We start from the raw sequence: 23,400 nt of genomic DNA on the forward strand, positions 1-23,400 counted from the left end.
ATAATTCTGTGCAATATCAATTAACATTTTCTCCTGATGTAGTGTTTATAGATTTTGAGATTGCAATAGACTGCAAAGATTATTTTGTCTAAAATTGAAATAAAAGAATATCTTTTCTATTTCGGACAAAATTGGTGGATAATGTTTCAAACTTTTGGTTTAGTCACTTGTATAAAAGTTTAAGCAAAGAAAAAAGTAATTTTTTAAAATATTTTTTTAAATTGACATTTCGAAGATCTGAAGATTGATGCATATTTTGTAGAAGATTTATTGACCAAAAAAATTGATCCAAAAAATTAGCAAATACAGTCATTTTCCGATTATATACTCATAACTCATACTTCATTTAATATTTATGAATTATATTATTTGCGATTAAACCAACACTTTTACAGCCTACTTCCTAAAATGTTTATCTTTGTAGACAAATTATTAGGACTACAGTTAAACATAAGTAAAATGACGAAGCTCAAAATGAAAAAAGAATAGTACTTTCGATAAAGAACAATAGATTAAGAGAGCAATTAACAATAATACTGAAAGAATATAATATAAAAAAACATACATATTTTAATTTAATTATAATAATTAAAATGAAATTGATATTTTAATACATAAAATTTATACCATAATTATATTTGACTTCTATTAAAGATTATTAGATATTAAATAAATAACATAATAAATTGCATAATTTGTTTTTTGACAGTCTCTATTTACCTATTATCTTTTTTCCAAACCTAACTTGCTATCCGCGGAGAAGAGGTTGAATAATTTCCGCAGAAAATAAATCATGGGAAGCCGATCCCTCATACTGATTATAACAATTATAAATTATTTACTTACTTTTTTTTAAAAAAAAATTATATACGCTTAATAATATTCCTTTTAAAAAGATGTGTGTTTTCAGTTAATAACAGTAAGAATAACATTCGTTTTTCTGAAAACATTTTTCGTTCAGTCAGAGAAAACATATTGTGCCCAAACACCCTGGTTAATAGTTTTGAAACTCTGAGGCATCCATATTACACTTATAAATAATACTATTTAGTATACACAATAATTGGCAAAGTTTAGGCCACACACATAGGCATTGTTGATGCTAGTCAATATGTGTATGTGTGTGTATCTGATGATTGCGAGCCACGAGAGATAATTTCTATTAAAAAAAAAAGCGTCTGTACTAAAATTAGAGTTTGCTTACGTGACATTGAAACTAGCCGTTGGATACTGTGGACGCGGGGCACATTATTTATAATAATAAACGACTATATTCACACAGTAGCCGAATATAATCCATTGTTCTATATTATAGTAGATTAAACGTCTATACTTAAGTTTTCCATCGAGAATATCGTATTTATCTGTTGTTAATTATAAGAAATTATATTATACTCACAGGAAAAGCAGAAAAATATTACAGAAATAAAAATGAATTTAATAGTGACATTTAAAACAGTGCAGTCTCGGTAACCCCTATGAATATTTAGTAGTAGTCCATGTCTACAGGTGTCAAATAAAAATAAAAATGAACAGTTGACGATTACGGATTGCGTAAAAATAATTGATAAAGAAATAATAATTAAGGAACGTGGCCGTAAACAATAATCACACGTATATGACAAGGCAGGTAGTCAAAAATAGGTCATTATTATGGCTATTGGACATGTACATTTTATCAGCAAAATGGATCTCCTGAGGATAACTCGTAAAAAGCATATTAACATAAACCAGTCAAAGTATAAATAATATTGTTTTTATTTTTTAAAAAGAGACAAAAAAATAATGATAATGTACAGAGTAACAACAAAACAACTTTAAAGTTTTGTAATACCTTTGAAAATAGCAATAATAAGCGACAATATACATACATATACAAAAATACATATATTACGTATGTATATTGTATGCATAACAAAACAAGATGAGTATATATGATATATCATTATATTTTTAACTGATTCTTCCATGATGAACGGACCGTTTTATCCTCTTAAATTTGTTTACCTTAGTATTTGGGTTTCATTAGATTAGACACTCCAAATTTTGGTGAAATTTCTTTCCAATGCATAATAATAATTATAATAATAATAATAATAATAATAGTAGTAATCATAATAATTTGTATATATATATAAATATATATCAATAATATATACATATATACACCATGTATATATGAATACATATAATATAATATATATATATTTATAATTTAATTTGTTTTTTTTTATTTAATAAGGCACGAGTTTTGGGTACACGGTTAGTACCATTTCAAACACCGGCTAAGCTTTTTCAGTGCAATTGCGGTGCCGAATATATGATCCCAAAATTGGCTGCTGATACCGAAACCTAAAACAGAGGAAAAAAGATCTGTCCATATCATTGTTACGAATATACATACGGACACATTACCGTGTATGTATAATAATAGCAAAAAGTATCCATGTTAGGAGGTTAGCTTTAATCAAACAATAAAATATCGAAAAGGACAAAGGATGTGAGGGACCGTATGGAAGGCGACCGAGCGTGTGACGATATATACTAACCGCTCTCGTGGTGTGCGAAATGATGTTGGTTGTGGTATCTTTTCATCGTGTACAGGTACGAGCCTTCCCTGGGACATCCGTAGTGTAAATAGAAATGAATTAAATCATAAGTTACATAGCCTGCAAACACGATTGTACTTGATTAATTACACTAATTACTATTTATTTATTGCAGCATAGGGTATAATATTTTAATATTGCGCTGGCAGGTGATTAGCGTTTGTTATGTTCGCGGATCACAAATTGTACACAGGTATATACATAGACATTTTATTATAAATTCGAATCAAAAAATTAACAAGAGGACGCGAAACACGAGGAAAAAAAAGAATTAAACGAGAAGAATAATTACTACACTCTCGCGATTCCGTTATAATATTTACAATATTATTTGTACTTAATCGACTTCCACATGTCTCAGTTGTAACGAATATAATAATAATACGTGAACTGCACTATATATCACAGACAGCATTCACCTGATTTTGGTTGTCATATTTTTACTATTAATAATAGGGTATTGATCTATAGGACTAAAAATTAGATAAATGTTTGCTATTTTATCACCCAAAAAAAATCTTAAAATAAACACTAGAATATGCCTTTGAAACATAAAAAATAGCAAAAAACAATTTAGGTAGTTAATTTTTTTAAATTACTTTCGTTTGTCGACCGTTAACAAATATTATATTTATATATTAATTATAATTATTATAAATAAATAATTATTTATGATTTAATAAATTTATAAAAAATGAAACAAACAATGAGAATTTTTCTTTTCTAGTCACAAAAATGTTTTCTATAATTTTAATTTCAATTGCGAGATTGATGAAAAACACAAAATTAATCAAATTTAATGATTATAAATAAAAATAATGTACCATAATATATTAGATTTGAAATTCTTGTAACCTAAAACAAATATATACATGATACTTTTTATAAAAGGTGGCTAACAAGTCGATCACGATATGAAATAATGACAATTAATAACCATGTAAAATAAATGTTTACACTGAGATTAAGTTAGCTATGTTGGTACACTCTACATAATCTAATGGATATTCTGTATTAAATAAAGGTCTTTATTCTGTTCATATAAATTGATAAAAAGTATGCTAAAATACGTGTTATGTAAAATTAAACGTTATTATCACTTATTAATATTTTAAATAGAAAAACTAAAGGAAATAATACATGTAAGAGTATATAAAATATATTTTTGCTCAATCTCAATTTTTTTTTTATTTTCTTGGTCGATCGTGACAATTTAGAAAAAAGAGTTAATACAATGTCGATCATAAATCTATAAAAGTTGGTTACCTATGGTATAAATAAACTATTATTTTTATCGGTACCTATACTAAAATGATTAGCTAATGCTATAGAATCCGATCCCAGGTTTTTGATTTCATCGATATCCGGAGCAAGAATAATATTACGTAAATATATTGACTTACCCGCTATCATACCGGCTAATACCAACGGTGCCATCCAATGGGGGAACAACATCAGGTATATGGCGTAAGCAGCCGATATGAGCACGGCAGCTGGTCCAGGCGGAAACAATAACCTTCGGTCGTCGAATGGCACCTATTTGTGGAAAAAAAAACAAAACCATAATGTTAAATCTTCCAATTATTTCATTATTTGTTTCTTATCTATATACTACTATATAAAGTGAAGTCGCTTTTTTTTGTTCGGGATAAACTCTAAAACTACTTATTGGATCGTCGTGCAGTTTTTTATAAATTAAAGAGGACATCACAGAGAAGGTTTTAGGTGTAAATTTAGTCCGATAAAGTTAATAAATAATAAGTTATTAGTTATCTATATATATAAAAATGGAGCCAAAAATATATAACATTTCATCAATTGAGAACGACTGCGCCTATTTGGCTCAAATTTTTTTTAATTGTTCGTAATTGCCAGGAGAAGGTTTTTACAAAAAAATTTTTTGGAAAAGTGCTATTGTTTAATAAATCATAGTTTAATTTAATAATTTTTGACCAGGTTGATAACTGCGCAATTGTAAATGAATTATTAAATAAAACTATTAAAAAACAAATAAAAACTATTTAAAAACTATTAATTTTATTTTTGATAGTAAATGACGGGTATTGCATAAATATTAAACAAAAAGATCCCGCAACAGGTGCCAAAATAAATAAGAATGTTAGTTCGAAAAATTATAATGCATATCGGTTGATGTTAGACGCGATCAGGACAAAGTAATTCTACGATGTCATGAGCTTTGTCAACAATTTATGGTCGAAATGTATGTAAAGAAAGAGAGCGAACGATTTCGATGCTTGCGATTCAATAAAAAAAAGCTGCGTGCAGAAGATTCTCAAAACAATTGTTAGATATTAGTGATGGGAAAGTTACTACATATGAAACGGGATGTATAAAATTACCGACCGCTTTCTGCACAATAATTTATTCACAAGATGCTTTCATTGACCAGATATTTCCCAATGTATACAGGCAATACACGAATCATGAGTGGCTGGCAGAAAGAGCAATTTTAGTAGCAAAAAATTGGACGTCAACGAATTGAATCTCAAGATACAAAATTTGTTACCAGGAGACTTGGGGTCGTACAAATCTATAGATACAGTTTGCGATCCTACTGAAGTTGTAAATTATCCAACAGAGTTTTTAAACTCATGCCACCGCATAGTTTACAATTGAAGGTTTAATCTCCGGTTATTTTACTTCGTAATTGGGCCCACCACGGTTGTACAACGGCACGCGATAAGTCATAAAAAATCAATGAAAAATGTTATCGAAGTCATCATTTTAAACGGCAAATTCTGAGGTGAAAATATATTATTACCACGAATCCCTATTATACCCACAGATATGCCAATACAATTTAAACGCCTTCAATTTCCAATTAGATTGGCATTTGCAATGACTATCAATAAGTCTCAAGGCCAAACGATGTTTGTCTGTGGCTTAGATTCGAGCACATCATATTTTTCACAAGGACAATTATATGTGGCGTGCTCTCGAATCATCCAGTTTGTGTTGGCGAAAGATGGGATAACAAAAAATATTGTACACTCTGTCACATTAAGGGATAGATATTGTTTTTTACTAATATTGTCATAATTAGCCATATGTATAATTTTAATGGATCAATTTTAATAAATTATTAAAAAAATAAATGTTTGATGTTATTTCATTTTTATATTTCGTCACCGTTCATAGCACTCCATACCTCTTTCTGACATCCTTATCCTTACATGCCTACATTAAATTAGTTATTTTTTTCTAGCAAAATATTCTCTAGAAATAATTTATATGACAAAACAACGTTTGTCGGGTCAGCTAGAATTTTATTTAAAAAAATTATAAAGCATTATGGATGTGAATACATAGGGCACGCACATAACCCCAAGACATAAGCTATGTATTACATAATGCTATAAGATCACGCTAATACACCGTATTAAACATTTAAAAAGGAAACATTCCATATGGAAATTAGTAACACAGATCGTAATTTGAGTGTTTTTGTAACATTGAATAAAGTGATTTCTTTTACCATTGTTAAAACAGCAAATACTCAGTTAAATTTAAATACTATGGTAGATTGAAATTTCCGTTACCGGCTGATTCTGGGGTATCTTTCACAAGTATATATAATTAAGTTATTAACATTTTTATACCACGAAAGCCTGTAACACGAATTTTCTTATTTTTTTTTTTTTTTTAACTGTAAGACATCACGCCTATCTTTCTAAGAGATGAATTACGTTATAGTTTAGGAAAAAAAAAACTAGTAATATGAAACATGTGATGATTATAATCTGTATATATATATATATATATATATATACTATAATCTTTTGATAGATTTTCTAATATCGGCTGTGGGTTGGCGACCTTGTACATTAGTATCGTCAATGAACGTTCCACACCGAACCAGGACCGACTTCTTGTGAATTGTTACAAAATAGTTTTACATTCCCGCATTAAAAAAGACACGATGAAAAAATGCATATACACATATATACACATAATGCATATATAATAAATATTTATTATAAGTATGAATAGAAGAATGTATAAATATTTTGAATTGCTTTTACAATTATTTAATAATAAACAAATAAACAAGTAAACAATAACATTTCCTTTAATCACTAAAAGTATAAAAACTATCAACAGAAATGTCAGCATTATGGCCGCAATTTAGTTTAGAAGATTACCTCTAGTTACTTATGTATGGCAAGTGTTATTTTATTTAATCTGAAAGCGATTAATCATAGAAATATACAATTGGTTCTAAATGGAGATTAGTTTTTTTATGAATCATAGTCAGTTCAGAAATGTTCGTTTCACAATTCTGTAGTTATTTTATAAATGTGATGTAACATAAGTATTACATACAGCTGATTTTTGATCAGATTCTAGACAGAAATTTCAAGGACTACGTATAATTAATATTTTTACATTGACCATGGAGCTTCCCTATATAGAATAATTAAAATCGTAAATTTAACTTAATTCTAAAATAAGTAATAAATACGATCTGACACAAAATTATTTGGTTTATTTTTATTTTTAATTGAAAGTTCAACTTCAATTAATGTTCACCAAAAAGTAGCTACATCTATATAAAAATAAAATAATTAGGAAAATATGCTTTAAAGGGACAAGAATTTTCACAAAGAATATAATATTAAATAATGTGAATGAATAAATAGCCACATAAATCATTGCTAGACAATATATATGCACGCCTATTAGAATTGTAATAGTTGTATATAAAACATAATATTAATAACGGAGGTATTCGTGACTCGTCCAATAAAACAAGGGTCGCTTTAGTTTTTTTTTCAAATATGTATTTGTACAAGGGACTCGCCATCTGCCAGTTGAAGGTTTTTGATGTAAAAACGTATGTAATTTTCTTTGACTTTTATTAATGGAAGGCCTTCCATCGGGACGTTATATTATGAATTTATCAGTCGTACAAACTTATTAAAAATTTAAATTATTTATTTAATTCGAGCTCATAACTTATTGGTTAATGTACGTTCATACGTAAAGCATTATTTAACTGTATGGGTAATCAAAAGCAGCAACAATAGTAGACATATCATCAATTTTTTATGGTTGTTGAGAACGATAATATTTGAAATACACAAAGGTCGACAATGCAACACCAATGATAATAATAAAGTTGTTATTATTTTGTAAACATTTTTGGTCTAAGAATATCGATATTTGAATAACATAGGATATCACAAGTTTTCAGTGGATTTTATGAATATATAGAATTTATTTATTAAATTAATTTTCATACAGGCAATATTAGGAGGTATATATGAATAAAACACGCGAGTATACGCTTTATTATTTTTTGAACAAAATTTGAAATTGAAAATTTACAATCACAAGTGTTCAATTATATTTTAATTCTCCTTATTTCTTTATATTGTAATTCAGACCACTACTTAGTCTTGCGTCCACGATATAACATTCGTTATAAAAAATATTTATATAGTTTTATAATGTAAATAAAATATACCAAACCAAAGATCAATTAAAAATATTTATTTTATATTTTAGGAAAACTTTCATAGAAATTAAAATTTTATAATTATATGTGTAATAGGGTGGTGATAGTTACAATAATTTCGGTTAAATTTGGTTATGACTACCCATCCCTTTTCCTGTGCTCCTAGGGGGTTGAAAAATAGCCAACAGGGGTACTTTTGATATTTTTCTGACTAAACTAAAAATAAATAATACTTAACGAAAAAATGTAAATAACATAAATTGTAGAACGAAATAGTATCAACAAAAATTATAAATATTATTTTCAAAGAAAAATAATAAAGTACATTTTTAACTTTTGTCTAAATCGATAATTTGTAGTAATTAAAAATTTTTGTCGAATAGGAGTTATAAGTGAAAAAATTTTTTTTTAAAAACTATGTCAAATTAAATTTCTTAATAAAAAGTTGATGTGTAAAATGTTTATTGAATCCTTCATTTCATTGTTTGAATAGGACTTATTAAATATTAAGCTAAAAATACGATAATTTATCTTTTTATAAAATAAATTAATATGTTGATATTGTAATTAAAACTAAATTGGAAAATATTTTAATAAAATGTACACTCTTAATAATTCAATATATATCAAACATTTTATCAACTATTTATATAAATTTGAACCATCTTATTTAATAATTTAAATATTTCTTTTTTTTTTTTTTAAGGTCTGGATAATAATTACGATAGGCACTGATACTTGCAGTGCTAATTGTTTCCATTCTTAATTTTTTTATGAACAAATTGTTTTAGATTTCAATGAGTATTTATAACACTTTTCTCAGCATTATTTACAACATGTAGTTTTTTTACAACGTCTATTGCATTTTGATAAGATTTGTCAACAGTCCAAGGAGAAGGACCTTTTTGAAGAAAACTAATAACAAAAATGAATATATTAAAATGTATTATCAATTTCACTTGATATACAATTTTAAATTTCATACATCATAAAATCCACAGCGAACCAGGGCATCAAACCATAATAATTTTTTGTGGTTAATGGTTTTAGTTCATCCACCATATTATTCGGTTTTAAAAATTGATTAATATTGATTTTATATTTTATAGTTTTTTAAAACCGGTTTTCAATGAAATTAAACCCATTAATTTTGTTCTTTTAAAAAAATATATTTTTTTATAACAATTTTATACTTCAGACAATTCATTATCATAATTATGAAATAATTAATTAGAAAATTCAACTATTATGAGATATTCTTAAAATAAGTTCATAATTTATATATTTATAATATATTTTTTTTTCAGCTTCAGAGGCCGTATATTAATATACAATAAATAATATGATACTCATTTTTAAGTTTTTATTACAATATTGAATATACTAACACACATAATGAACAACATAATTGCAATATTTATTATCGAGTAATAAAAAAAAGAAAAACTATATTAATTCAAAATTTTGAACAAATTTACAAGTATTTGATACAATTTAAGATAACATCATCGTCCATTAAAAGGGGTATTGTAACAATAAACAATGTGGTTTTTGGTTGTCCTTAATCGTGTTCACATATTATCTATAGTAGTGTGGCGTTACGACCAATAGTCCCACTTACCCAACTATTCAATTTTTATCTTGCGAATTATTTTATATTTATCTAATCTAATATTTTTTACCTGTCTTTTATCAAACAAAACAGGCTAACCAACTTAACAAAACGTGTAAAAACTAAAATTAAATATTAATTATTTTTCGTAATTAAAAATGTAAATTAATTCCGTTCGAGAACGAAAAATATATTTCTGGTTAACTATTTTGTTTTCGTTCTATAAAATTAGTAATTGTGGTTCTATTTTTGTTTTCGTTCATATAAATTTTTCAATAAAAATCGGTTAATAACTATTTGAAACCCTGCAATAAATAGGTAATTTACTATAACTAGTGTTATGTTTAAAAAGGTTCTTTCTCAAGTTTGAGAATTCGACGCAAAATCATTCGAAAATAACGAATAGACGATCTGTTCATTATTAGATCGTTTATATACCATGAGTTGATACTTTAGAAAGCGCTACCAAAATATAAACAACGTTTTTGTCACTTATTTTGCATTTATTTAAAACCTTGACAACTTTTAGAATGACAGTATTAGATTTTGTACTTATTATTAGTGTTAAAGGATTCACATTGATGTCTGTATTTGAATTATCAGTATCTATATCCATATTTTTTTATTACTAGAAGTAAGAATTCTAATAGGTACCTTTGCATTTTCCAAATTAACATAATAAATTGGTAAAAACAAAAATAAATATTTTTATTGGTAATACTTAAACATAACTGCTTTTTTTAGTTTAAATTATGTTGTGTTATAAATTTTACCTCTCTATGATTTTTAAGTCGGGATTCTTTCCGTTATATTTCATAATCAGCTTCATACACAAAATCCGGCCATCTAACTTTTTGCTGTTTTATTAGAAACTTTTTACCTTCTTATCTTTTTGAAATATTAAATGCATCTGTGTATGCTACATAGAAGATATTATGTAGGATATAAATAAACGTTGGTTCTTTTATTTTGTGGCTGGCCGTTTTTTCTTCCTGCATATTTTTGTAACTCTCTCAATTCATTATAAAACAATTGTACTTTATTAGAATACATTTAATCCGCCTTAGTTGGTATTCATACTTTCTCCCAAAATAACGCTTCTTTCATTACAATCTTTGCATCATATCTTAAATTCAGTTTTACAATGCATAGATTGAAAAAATAAATTCTTAATAGTTGAATATTGGACGGTAATTTGTTTCCAGTTATTCCATTATTATAATGGTCGACTAAATATATTTTATCACGTAATACTCTAGCGGCCACTATTAGTCTTAAAAAAGTACAACAAATCGAAATAAGTATTGAACATATAGAACGGAATTAACTGTTAAAAATATTAAACAATTAACAAGTCGGGATATTAATACTATACTATCATACAGTCCACAACAACTGAGAAATAAGTATATAATTAACTTATTTTATTACTTCCATTAGTACATAGTTGAAATATACATAATATAAAATTAGCATGTAATGCGATTGAGTACAAAATGTAAAAATTCCATAATATGGGTAACAATTAAATCATTGGTAATGAAACACCAAATTATAAAATATTTACCATCATGACAATTAGTATTATTATTAAAATGATTAGATCCTAGATTTCAAATATTTTCTAACGTTATTTAAACAATAGATTAATTTTGCTAATAGTAAATATGTTATTAATATAAATTTAATTTAATATTGACTTGGTAAAAAAATGGAACTCATTTCTATCAAAAATTAAACGTAAAATGTACCTACACTTATGTTATAAGATCATTAATTCAGGCAATTAGGATGTTTATAAACAAAACCAAATTTAATTTATCACACGATACAAATCATTGGAATAGGACGAAATAACCATTTAAGGGACACTGAAAAAAAATATAGGAAAGGTTAAAAAATGTATTCAGAATCTTTTGTAAGTCAACAAACCTATTGATACGCAAACAGAAAAAACCATGATCAAACACGACTACTTATGTAAAGCTGGGTTTGTTATAGAAATGTCGATATCACGAAGTATAACCCCTTATTACAGGAAGAAACTATTTTTGAATTAAATTGTACATTTGTATTATAAAATGTATTTATGTATTTCATAACATATCATATGTTTTATTTATATCAAAAGAGCAATAATATTTGTTACAAGACAGTTTGGTAAATACTTTTAAACATCAGCAGTTTATAATGAATGATAAAGTTAATAAAATAACTTATAGACAATCGAAGTTCTTAGTTAGATAAAACATAGAAATCTATAATAATACTTAAACGAATATTTTGATTACTATACTAAAATATTTAGGTAGGTTATTACAAATATATTATGCGTATATTATACTTGTATTATAAATAGTAAATCTGCATTAAATACCATTGTATTGGTAAGGATTAAACGATTTTTTGATAGTTTGGTTTAATAACACCAACATAAAAAAAAATTCAAATAAAATATATGAATACACAAATAAGATGTAATATAATCGAACTGTTTTATTAACTTTATAATAAAAACTTATCGAAGCTAATCAAATAGATGCACATAGAAATGTTTTTTCTTAAAAATGACTACAATATGGAAATACAATTTAGGTATAAGATTTTAAATTCAAATGTTTCAAACAACGAACACAAAAATTGATAAAACTTATAAATCTAATTAATGAAGACGAATTCATTATACAGGCGAAATTTATAGTAAGAATCGTATTTGACGATTAATGATAACAAATTCAATAATATGAATGATTAATTATTTTTATCAATTTATTTTTAAGAATTTTAAAGATTCTGGTAAATGTAATTATAATAGCATATGATTATCACATTATAAATTAAGGGTTTCAACATTTTCTAGATAACAGAAGACACTAATAAATATTAATATACATGTTTTGAATGTAGTGAGATTTTCAATTTATTCATGCATGTTCAATACATTATAAATTTTGAATTGCAATTTAATAACCTATCAGTTTTAATACAAATTAATGTAATTTCGAGAATAAGAATTATTAAAAAGAATTACTAAAAAAAAAAACATTAAAATCAATGACAAGATAGAATGACGTAGTGTAATTAACAAATAAAAATTAGAAGTATAGTAAAGAAATTGTAAAGAATTATACTGGATACATTTTTTTTTGAATGATAAAATTCCACGGAACTATATAGAAATTCAAATTAAAATAGATAAACGTTGATTATGTTATCAAATAAAACTAGGACAGTTTAATTACGTACAAATAAGGTAAGTTTACAGCAAAGGGAAGGGGGAAAAATTCTTAATATAACATTGAAAAATTGATCCTAGAGGGTATTTTTTAATACTACGGTAAGTTAATATTATATAAGTTACGTTATGTGCTATATATTAACAGTTTCAAAAATAAATTATTAAAAACAATTAGACGAATTTCATATTATCTTGATATTAAATAACATAACCAAAATACTAACCTCATAGTATAAAATAATAAAAATTGGTTATTAGTTAAATAAGAAAATCACAGAGGATAAATGTTAATCATTGATAAGTTATGAGTATCAATACAAATGCATTATATTTAAGGTAATAAAGGTTGAATGAACATTAACAAGTAATAATTTATACATACTTTAAAGTCATAAATATTTCCAACCGAGATATATAATAACTTATCATATAGTATATTAATAGTTCATACAACTGAAGATTAAAAAATTCCAAAGTCTGCGAACTGTATTTACAGAAATACAAATATATACTATTTTGATAGTAAAAATAGTAAATATCACACTGCTCATTTAATCATTTTATAAATTATGAGTTATGAGTTTTTTTTTTTTTAAGGAATCAGTGAAAATATACAAATGACTTGACGAAGATGTAAGGGAGCAGTTTTGCTTTAAGTCTTCTCAGTGATTTCTATCGGTAACTATTTAATATTAAAGATTACAATTTGTACTAATGAACAGTAAAATTTCATATATCCCCCAGTCGAAGTATATTAGAAAATATTGCTGAACATATATATATTAATAAAAGTTGCGTAAAGCTTCCTTGTTACTGGAAATAGGACATAATAATGTGTATCTAAAAATCTAAAAATATATAGTAATAAATATTTTAAACAAAAATTGCAGAAGAAAATGTAATTTTAACGTTAAAAAATTCACTCCATATAAGGTTTTTTTTTAATCCATTCAAGTGTATAAACCACATTTAAATCAGGACTAACATTATGTTAAATTGTTGGCAGGTCTTATATTACTTAAATGGTATTGAACCTTTAGAAGTTCAACTTTTATTTATATCTGCTTTAATATCGTTACACATCAAATAAATATAGAAATTAGAAGGTAATATCTAAAAATTAAAAAATAATACACTTATTCACATGCTAAAATATAAAAATATATATGCATAATATAACGTAAAATAATGTATAATGTTAAGTAATATACGTGCAATATTGTCGATTTTTATGAACGAATTAAGTTGTAAATACTCTAAATAAAAAAAAAAATCAACATTACATCAATGACAAATATTACATTTAGAAACGATGAAATTATACGGACAAATGTAAAATAATTGTATAAATATATTTTAAAGTAACTAAATAGTATAATCGTTGACTAAGTTTCATTTAGTTTGATAAACTAAGAACATTTAATAAATAAAAACATTATTTAAGCATTTAAAATAGTATAATGCAAATCTATCATTCTGTATTTAATTGTGATAATACAATTTAAGTTTCAATAATGGTAGATCATATATTGTAACGGATTATATGAAAGGAATAAAAAATTCTAGTTATTTAATAAACTTATTGGGTAAAATAATATTTATCATTTAGTTGAACCGGATGTGTGATCACTTGCATACAAAGTATGTACTTTTCGTTGCTGTCTCATCTAACACACTAGTAATAACAACTTAAACCCTATAACAATAAAGAAATTCGAAATACTTTAACAGTATTAATGTCTTAAAAGAAGTAATTTAATTTTTTTAAAAATGTGAATTAATATTTAAATTATAATTCATGTTTATGCATTTTATATTGTTAGTATTTGATCAACGGAAACGATTTTAATGGTCAAACTATTGTATAAGATATATTATATTTCTACGGCATTGTTAACTGCAGGTGTATGTGCTTCTTAAAATTATTTCGACTGGATTTTTTTCCACATCGCTTTTGATAGCTTAAAGAAACCATACATTTCAAGACTCTGGAGTCTATTTTGGGTGGTAACCGTCGACATTTTGAAGGATTCTCTCCACCCGAATAATCGATTGAACTCACGGGCCGGACAAGGGAGAATCGGAAAATATAGCTTTTTGCTTTCCGTTCTGAATGTGTTACGACTTCTATTAGATCTGAGGATGCGTCTTTTTGCCATTTTTTTGTTTCATTGTACTCAATCTCTATGAAATTCGTTAAGGCACTGATGTGTCATTTAAATTTAAATACGAAAAGTTTAACTTGTAAATTCGAATAATAGAATATTCGGTTTCTATTTCTTAATGTAAAAGCATGGGCAAAATAATACATATGTTATATATATATATATATATATGTGTATATGTATGTATATTATAGTGTCACTTAATATCAAAAAAATAATGGACAAAAAGAATATCTAACGCTGTAACAATCGAAATAAATATTTTGCAAAACGCGTATTTATGTTTAAATATTAAATTTATAAATCCAAATAAACTCACCCTTAGAATTACAATTATTGTAAGCAGTACAATACATACATATAACGTATATCAGTAAGCAGTTTTAAAACCTAAAGAGAAGAGTAGAGATAGTAAGATAGATAGTAAGATAGTAGCCAAAGTATGAATAATTTCCAGTATGTAATTAATCTTAGTAATTTTGGCTTACTTCAGAAACAATCAATACCATGATTTTATAAAAAAGATAAACATTATTAGTGTATATTATTCAGCGTGTTTACCTATTTATAGAACAAATATTAGAACATACCCTTAGAAAACATCAATTCTTAAATGGAATTTTGGAACGTAAATCAATACCATAGGTATATAATAAATAAAATATCCATAAAAAAAATTTATTTGTATATAATGGACATAGCGTGATTTGTAATTTATAAACTTAATATTTATATTTCATGTTCAATTCCTTGCATATACCTTCTTGGTAAACTTAAAGATAGAATTTATGTTAATTTAACACTACAACTTATGAAAGTTAAAACAGGCAAGCCAAAGGAATTAGGGCAGAAATACATTGAGCATTGCAGATATAATCACAGTATAGTTATTTTGCATGTTTTTCACTTAATTTGCGCAATTTAATTGATACAGTTTCATAACTTTAAAAGACCAATGTTAAGTAGAATATTTGTTTATTGAAAAAAAATAGAATTATAAACTAATTTTCTATATTTTCATAAACGCAATCGTTTGAAATCATTTTAATAAATACAATTACGTATATCATGTTATACAATCAATTTCAGTTTAGTTCAATGAATGGCGTCAAACATATACATTTAAATAATTACATAGAAAATACAATGCTAAAATATATAAGTTACAGTTTTAAACACTTTATAAGTAATGATACAAATAAGACCCATATTTAATAACAAAATCGCAAGTCTAATCGAAAACTGTGGAACTTAATTAAGTAATAATATTAATAATAATAATAATATGTTAAGTATATTATTTCATATATTTTTCTTGGCGCCCTCGGTTAATATTTTTCTAAATTATTTTAAGTTTTATTTTTACTAATTAAATAAGTTTTAATATTGATTACATATTTTAATTGTTTGTATCCATATGAAATGAAAATTCAATAAATATAACTAGAAAAAAAAATGTAAAGCCGTATTAAAAAAAAAAAAAAACTTACTCAGCAAATTAAAACAAAAGTTATAATAAAGTACTTTTATTCTACGTTTTTACATTGGAAAAGCATGTTATTTGTCACAATTCAGCGACATAATAAATTTAGTGAATAAACAGCTTATGCATCCTACACCAACGAAAAATTAAAATTAAGTCTCTCGTTACCAAGTGATACCACTGAAAACGGTATGGAATAAAATATAGGATGCTATACATGATGTAGCCAGTAATATATTGGAAAGATACTTACCAGAACTTAGGAAACCATGGTTAAACAATAAAATTATAAAAGATATTAAAAAGAGAAGGAAGAATAAGAATGCCAAGGATAATCATGGAATACGGAGATATAAAGAGTTAGAGAATAAAATTAATAATGAAACAAAATTTGCAAGTGAGAAATGGTTAGGTTAACCTAACCTAACTAGAGAGGCAATTTTATGTTTAAGAATATTGGTAGAAAAATAAATAGAATTGAATACACATATATAGCGATTATAGATTTGGAAAAGGCTTTCAATTAGGTAATGAGGAAAGATCTAATCTATACTTTAGATGAAATAGGAACTGACTATAGAGATATAAGGATAGTATATAATTTATGCAAATACCAAACAGCTATAATAATTATAACTGACAAAACAGAAACAACGATAATTAGGAAGGGCGTAAGATAACGAAGATGTCTATTTTTCTATTATTACCAACAGTATTTAATATTTACGTCACACAGCCTATAAAAAATTTGGAGAAACTTTATATAAAAGTGGGGGAGAAATAATATTCTTCTTAAGATTCTTTTTCGATATTGTACAATTAGCTAACAATGAGCACGATTTGGAAAAAGCACTGGAAGATACGGCAAGATGTTTCCAAAAATATAATTGGATTACCAACTGGCCAAAAACTAAAGTTAATGTTTGCCAAAAATTAGAATGAATCTGTAGAATTCATATCCAAGCAGGGATCGGCTGTTTGAACAAGTAGAACATTTTAAATACTTAGGCAGCTCAATAAATCAAAACGGCAGATGAATTACGGAAATAAAATCTAATATTGCACAGGTAACGTCAGCGATTATGAATAAAAGAAAATTTTTATTCTCCTATAGCATAAGTATTAAGATGAAGAAACCCTTCATAAAAATATATGTATAGAGTGTGACGCTATATGGCTGCGAAACCTGATTACTTAATAAAGCAGAACAACGAATTCTAAAAAGCTTTGAAAATGTGATGTTGGAGAAGGATGGTGCGAGTGAGTTGGATAGGAAACCGTATCAACGAAAGCATACTCAGTGATATAGATGAACGCAGAAAGATACTCAAAACCATCAAGGCAAGACGATAGAATATGATTGGTCTCATATTATGGCACGAAAATTAAGTAATTTATAAAATAATAGACGGAAAAATTGAAGGTAAGAGAGACTGAGGACGTTTAAGAACTTCATTTGTCAAATAAATGATTTCAGATGATATACTATCAATACATAATCTATCTATACATTGAACTGAAGAGACTAACTGGAAAAAGGGTAGAATGAAGAGCGCATATCTGACTGTAAAACTACATACAAATGTTACACAGTTACATACAAATGTTAATAAAATATTTTATTATTGTTTAAGTTTAATTTGAAATTTTAGATTAAGAAAAAAAGAAATATTTACATTAAAATAATATACATGAATAAGTAATAAAATAAATTGTTTCTCTGGATATTACAAGTTTTAACATACGCCTGTATACATATTACATTTCTAAATACATTAAATTATATTAAAATAAGCAACATATTATTGGTATTTACAGGACACGAAAAACAGGTTATAATAATTTAAATAAGAAATCGTTATATAACGTAAACGATATATAGGTTTTGCGGGAACAAACTATTAATCATTAAAGCAGGTGTGTTACAACAGCATTAAGACCTATTTGATTATAAACAATACATAGAATATACTTTTATTAGGCCTAAGAAATAATAATTGAGATACATACTCGATTAATGGAAAATGAGATGAAAACTTTAAATAACAATAATTTAAACTATATTTGAATTATTATAGAATATAATTTAATATTCAAAAATTACAATCTTAAAAAAATTGAACTCTAATTCATCTTTATTTTATAACTATAAATGTATCAAATGCATTAAATTTAATAATATAAATAATATGATAATCCGTTATATTACCAATGATGAAATTTAACTTTTATTCAATTTGTAAATTTCGGAAAATTAATATCTATTATATAATTAATTTTATTGAATAGACACTTCAGACTTATCATGTATACAACTCTGAAAAGCAATTTATTTCTTTGAACACGAAGATTTTACAATGATACAAAAAGGTACTTATTATAACATGTACAATTTTTTTTTTTTTTTGATATTCGTGTACCTGATATTAAGTATACCATAAGTACATTATTCGAATATACGTTAGGCATCATATTCAATACATGGTGGGTAAAAGATACAGTATATTTGCTATAATAAAAGACACTCCAACCTATCTCCTAAGATACGTTGAAAAATCTTAAATAAAATGTCTAAGAATTACATAATCAGGTACCAAACAAATATTAAAAATGTAACAATTATATAACTATTAACTATAGAACTTTATTTTTATAATATTATAATATATCACATTCTTTTATGCACTTAATATATTCTAATTTTAAAGATACATGCTGTATGTATGTACATGTTCTTTAAATTTAAGGAAATAACAAAAAAAATTCAAATGCGTAATTAATAAAAAAAAAGTTATAAAAATAATAGATGCCTATCGAACGATGGATAAAAATTAGTTTTATGCATAATTTTAGAATATTTTAACTATGGTGTAAGCAAAGAAAAGCAAAACCAAACGGAAATCATTTTCAGTTATTTGATTTGATTTGATTTTTTGCTAATTTTATTGCTCAAATCTACAGTCTACATTAAATCATCCTCGCTATTCACATACTAAATACGAATATACGAGTACTATTTATTTTATTATAGCATTTGCTTTTATTTTCTGTTTACATTTTATGGAATACTTAATTTAATTTCCGCATACTTTTAGTTTATGTCCTAATAAAAGTATTAAATACAAAACAATATAATTTAAAAACATTTTATAATTTTTTTGTAACTGTATAAAGAGAATTCACTTTATAAATTACAATAGTTTGATGTAGAATTTAGTCATAAGTGTTTTATTAATTTTTTAGTGACCTGTTATACGCAGAACAGACGTTTAAACCTAATATTATAAAACGAAGAAAAAATTAATATTTGTTTGTGTAATTAAACACATTGTATTTAGATAAAGAATTTTAACCACAGAATTCATTGTAAATTTGGTTCAAGTAAAATGTATACATTGAAAAACGAGAAGGTTGTGAACAATTATAACAAGTTTAGGCTAATATAAAGCAAATAACAACCAGAAGAAACTTCATATTTTTAACAAGAACAAAATCTTATGTAAAACCAGAAAAAATAACATATTTATTCGCCTGCTCTCAATTATTATTAAAATATTTTCCCATCAATACCAGATCCATAAATTTCCACGGCATTTTGTATATTGCACGTTTAATCTTAAAGAAATACTTACTCAAAATGAACCAGCCTGGAATGTACGATGAACATTTGTAAAAACAAATAATCGAAATATATATAAATATATGTTACGGACAATATGGATAATTCAGGTATTTTGCAAAATGCTAATTTTTTTTTAGGCAAAGTACAAAACATTTTATTATATGTTATATAGTAAATTATATTATTACTTATATTACAGACAAAATTTAATTTTTATCAATTATTATATTTTTACTATTATATAAATATTTTACTTAAACTAATATTTACTTATTATAACATGTTGTAGAAAAGTGACATTTTAAAGTACACAACATTTTATTTTTAAAGCAAATACACTTTTTTTTGACACTTGGATTTACAAACACATTTTAAAAACCATTGGTTAATTCTTGTGGATTGCATTTTTATCAACTCATTATAATGTTCATCAGATAAAACACTATTTTTAAAAAAAAATTTGTAGTTTGTTATAAAAATTTGATTTCATATAAATCGTAAATCATATAAACCTAACCTAACCATAACGAGACACGAAAAATGTCGATATTGTAATAAAATTATTAGTACGTTCAATATTGTACCTTAGATTTATTATTATAGTAGTAAAATAATCTTAATCTTTATTGCGTTAAATCGTGCACGCACATTTAAGATAAACGGTAAATGAAGTCGTTGGTAATAGGCGATGACAAATTTTGTTTATTTTCATCATATTGCCTACTCCACGTTTGGCAATATACATAACATCTAGGCAAAACTCGCATGTATATTGCCGAGTGATTTTTGGCATTTTATATAATGCCTAGACATTTTGCAAAATACCGGATTATCCATATTGCCGGTAACATATATAGTATAATTATACTTATTTAAATTTTATTATCAAAGTTTTAATCGATTCAAAAGCTAAGATGTATCTACTAAACAATTTAACTTATAAAATAACAGCTTAAATTAAAATTTACAACAAACATGGGCATTTAATCGAAAATTATAACATAAATAGGTTAATACTATCGTAAATCAATTCGTTATGCATTAAAATCGTCTATGATAACTAAAATTATACGATTGAACTTGCGGAAACAATGAACGATGTTTTATTGGTTTTTAAGCATGAGTCATTGCTTTAATATTATCAACTATAAAATAATATTAAACAATAGACTGAAAATCATCCTGTATTTGAAAATAAAATGTATTATTATTTTTTAAATTAAATTGGATATTGAAAAATAATAAGTTAGGTTAGGAATGGTCCATCCAAACTAAGATTAATATATTTCCAGGGCATAATCATATGAGAAACACTAATTTGATAATAACAATTATTTATTGAAAATTTTGATAATTGCAAATCAGGTAAGAATAATAATTGTACTTAAATAACTATTTTATAATTTATATTGTAAAAGTAACAGCTCCATGAAGGGTTTCAGCGATCGCAAACCTCTAAATCAGCGATTCCCAAACTTTTTCAACCATGGAGCCTTTTTCCAAGCAGTATTTTAATGTGGAGCCCCAAGAAATATTTAGTATTAAGTTTTATTTTCCTATATTCTACGAAGCGTAAAAGCATTATTAAGCATAATTGAATCGCTTATTACAGAAACCCCGTAAGAGACAAAAATTTCGAAACATATTATTTTCCACTTGCTTATATCTTTTTAGTAGACACATCGATTTTTGCAGAAGCCCCATCTTATTTACGTGGCCAATTCGCGTCTTTGAAATTTTTGTTTGGAGCAGAAACCCCTAAGTAATGTCATGTAATACAAAAAATACAAACAAGTGAAAAATATGTTTCGAAATTTCTGTCTCTTACGGAGTTTCTGTAATAAGCGATTCAATTCAACATGATATGTATTTATATAGGAAAAAACTCAAAACGAAATAGTGTACATTTAATATTATATTTATATAAAATATATCTGACCGTGAAATAACTGGAATGGAAATGCGTATTATTTAAAATTAAAAAATAATATTTTTCTATTGGGATTTTAATATAGTTTTGTACGAATCGGTGAATTATATTTGAGTTGACGGAGTCTTGTACAAATATATACGCTCGTTGTTTTAGATATCGATTAATAATTGTTACATTTTTACATTTTTTATGGTAAAACGATAAAACGGTTTATGGTAAAACTTTGACAATTATTTTGTTGTAACTATCAACTAACTGAAATTGATATAACTGAAGTAATAATTATTGTTTTAACAATACTAATTTTTTTATATGTCACTTAAGTTGAAATACAACATACCTTGTGATGAAGACCGTGAATGCCAAAATGTAATGTGATAAGTAGGGGCGAGTTGTCTGGAGGCTGCAGATGAAACAACCAACGATGAATAGTGTACTCAATAAGAGGCCACAAAAATAAACCCAAGACGGTTGAACATACAACCCATGTTCCTATCGAAAAATTATCTAAACAAAAAAATAAAACATAATTGTTGTTATTATATTATATTCAACAAATCAAATATAAACTTCAATATTAATATTATACAGTAATAATAATTTAAAATTACAATAAGATAATTAAAATAGTAATATGTAATATTTTGTGAAATCGCAATTATGGAGAGATTAATAGAAATAATGGTAAAAATCCATTAAATAAATAAATATTTGACACTTAAAATAAAAATAATAAAATTACAATAAATTCAATAACTAATTTATAATTAATACAACCGTTTTAATAAATATATACCAATATATCATATTAAAACATACTATTTAAGATGATATATTATAATATTGATATACCCGAATATTATATAGCACAAACTCATAAGATATTATGACTCTCGGATGTCTAATCTCGAAAGAAATATCTAAAGTTTTAATAAAAAAAGTTTAATAAACATTTGATTACGTTCGTTTTTCAAACCAAGGATCCATGTAAGCATGTGCAATATTCAATTTGATATTTTTTAAATACAACACGGAACTGTCTTTAACATACCAATAGATAAAAATTATTTATGTTCCTACTAACTAACCAGTTGCGCCCAAAATTATTTTGGTAAAAAGCAATATCAATAAATAAATAGAAACATAAGTTATGTATTAACGTTGAATTGTTAACATTTATAGTTATATGTTGGAATATTATTCTTATTATCAAAGTGATTAAACATTCAAAACTAATTCATATTAATTGATACTTGTTT

The 23,400-nt window shown here is 25.4% G+C and overlaps 1 protein-coding gene across 1 annotated transcript in view; it reads right to left on the reverse strand.

The window, feature by feature from the left end:
• Positions 1-2,223: 2,223 nt before the first annotated feature.
• LOC112688847 (fatty acid 2-hydroxylase) overlaps positions 2,224-23,400 on the reverse strand; it is a 40,960-nt gene continuing 19,783 nt past the window's right edge. Inside the window, exons 3-6 of the mRNA XM_025562243.1 lie at positions 22,482-22,648; positions 4,013-4,145; positions 2,550-2,669; positions 2,224-2,352 (exon numbers count right to left, since the gene is read on the reverse strand). Of these exons, the coding sequence (XP_025418028.1) occupies positions 2,264-2,352; positions 2,550-2,669; positions 4,013-4,145; positions 22,482-22,648 (509 nt within the window). The 3' untranslated portion in view covers positions 2,224-2,263. The remainder of the gene's footprint in view (positions 2,353-2,549; positions 2,670-4,012; positions 4,146-22,481; positions 22,649-23,400) is intronic.

The sequence above is a fragment of the Sipha flava genome, unplaced genomic scaffold (assembly GCF_003268045.1).
Source record: "Sipha flava isolate LNK unplaced genomic scaffold, YSA_version1 111_pilon_pilon, whole genome shotgun sequence".
Lineage (NCBI taxonomy): Eukaryota > Metazoa > Arthropoda > Insecta > Hemiptera > Aphididae > Sipha > Sipha flava.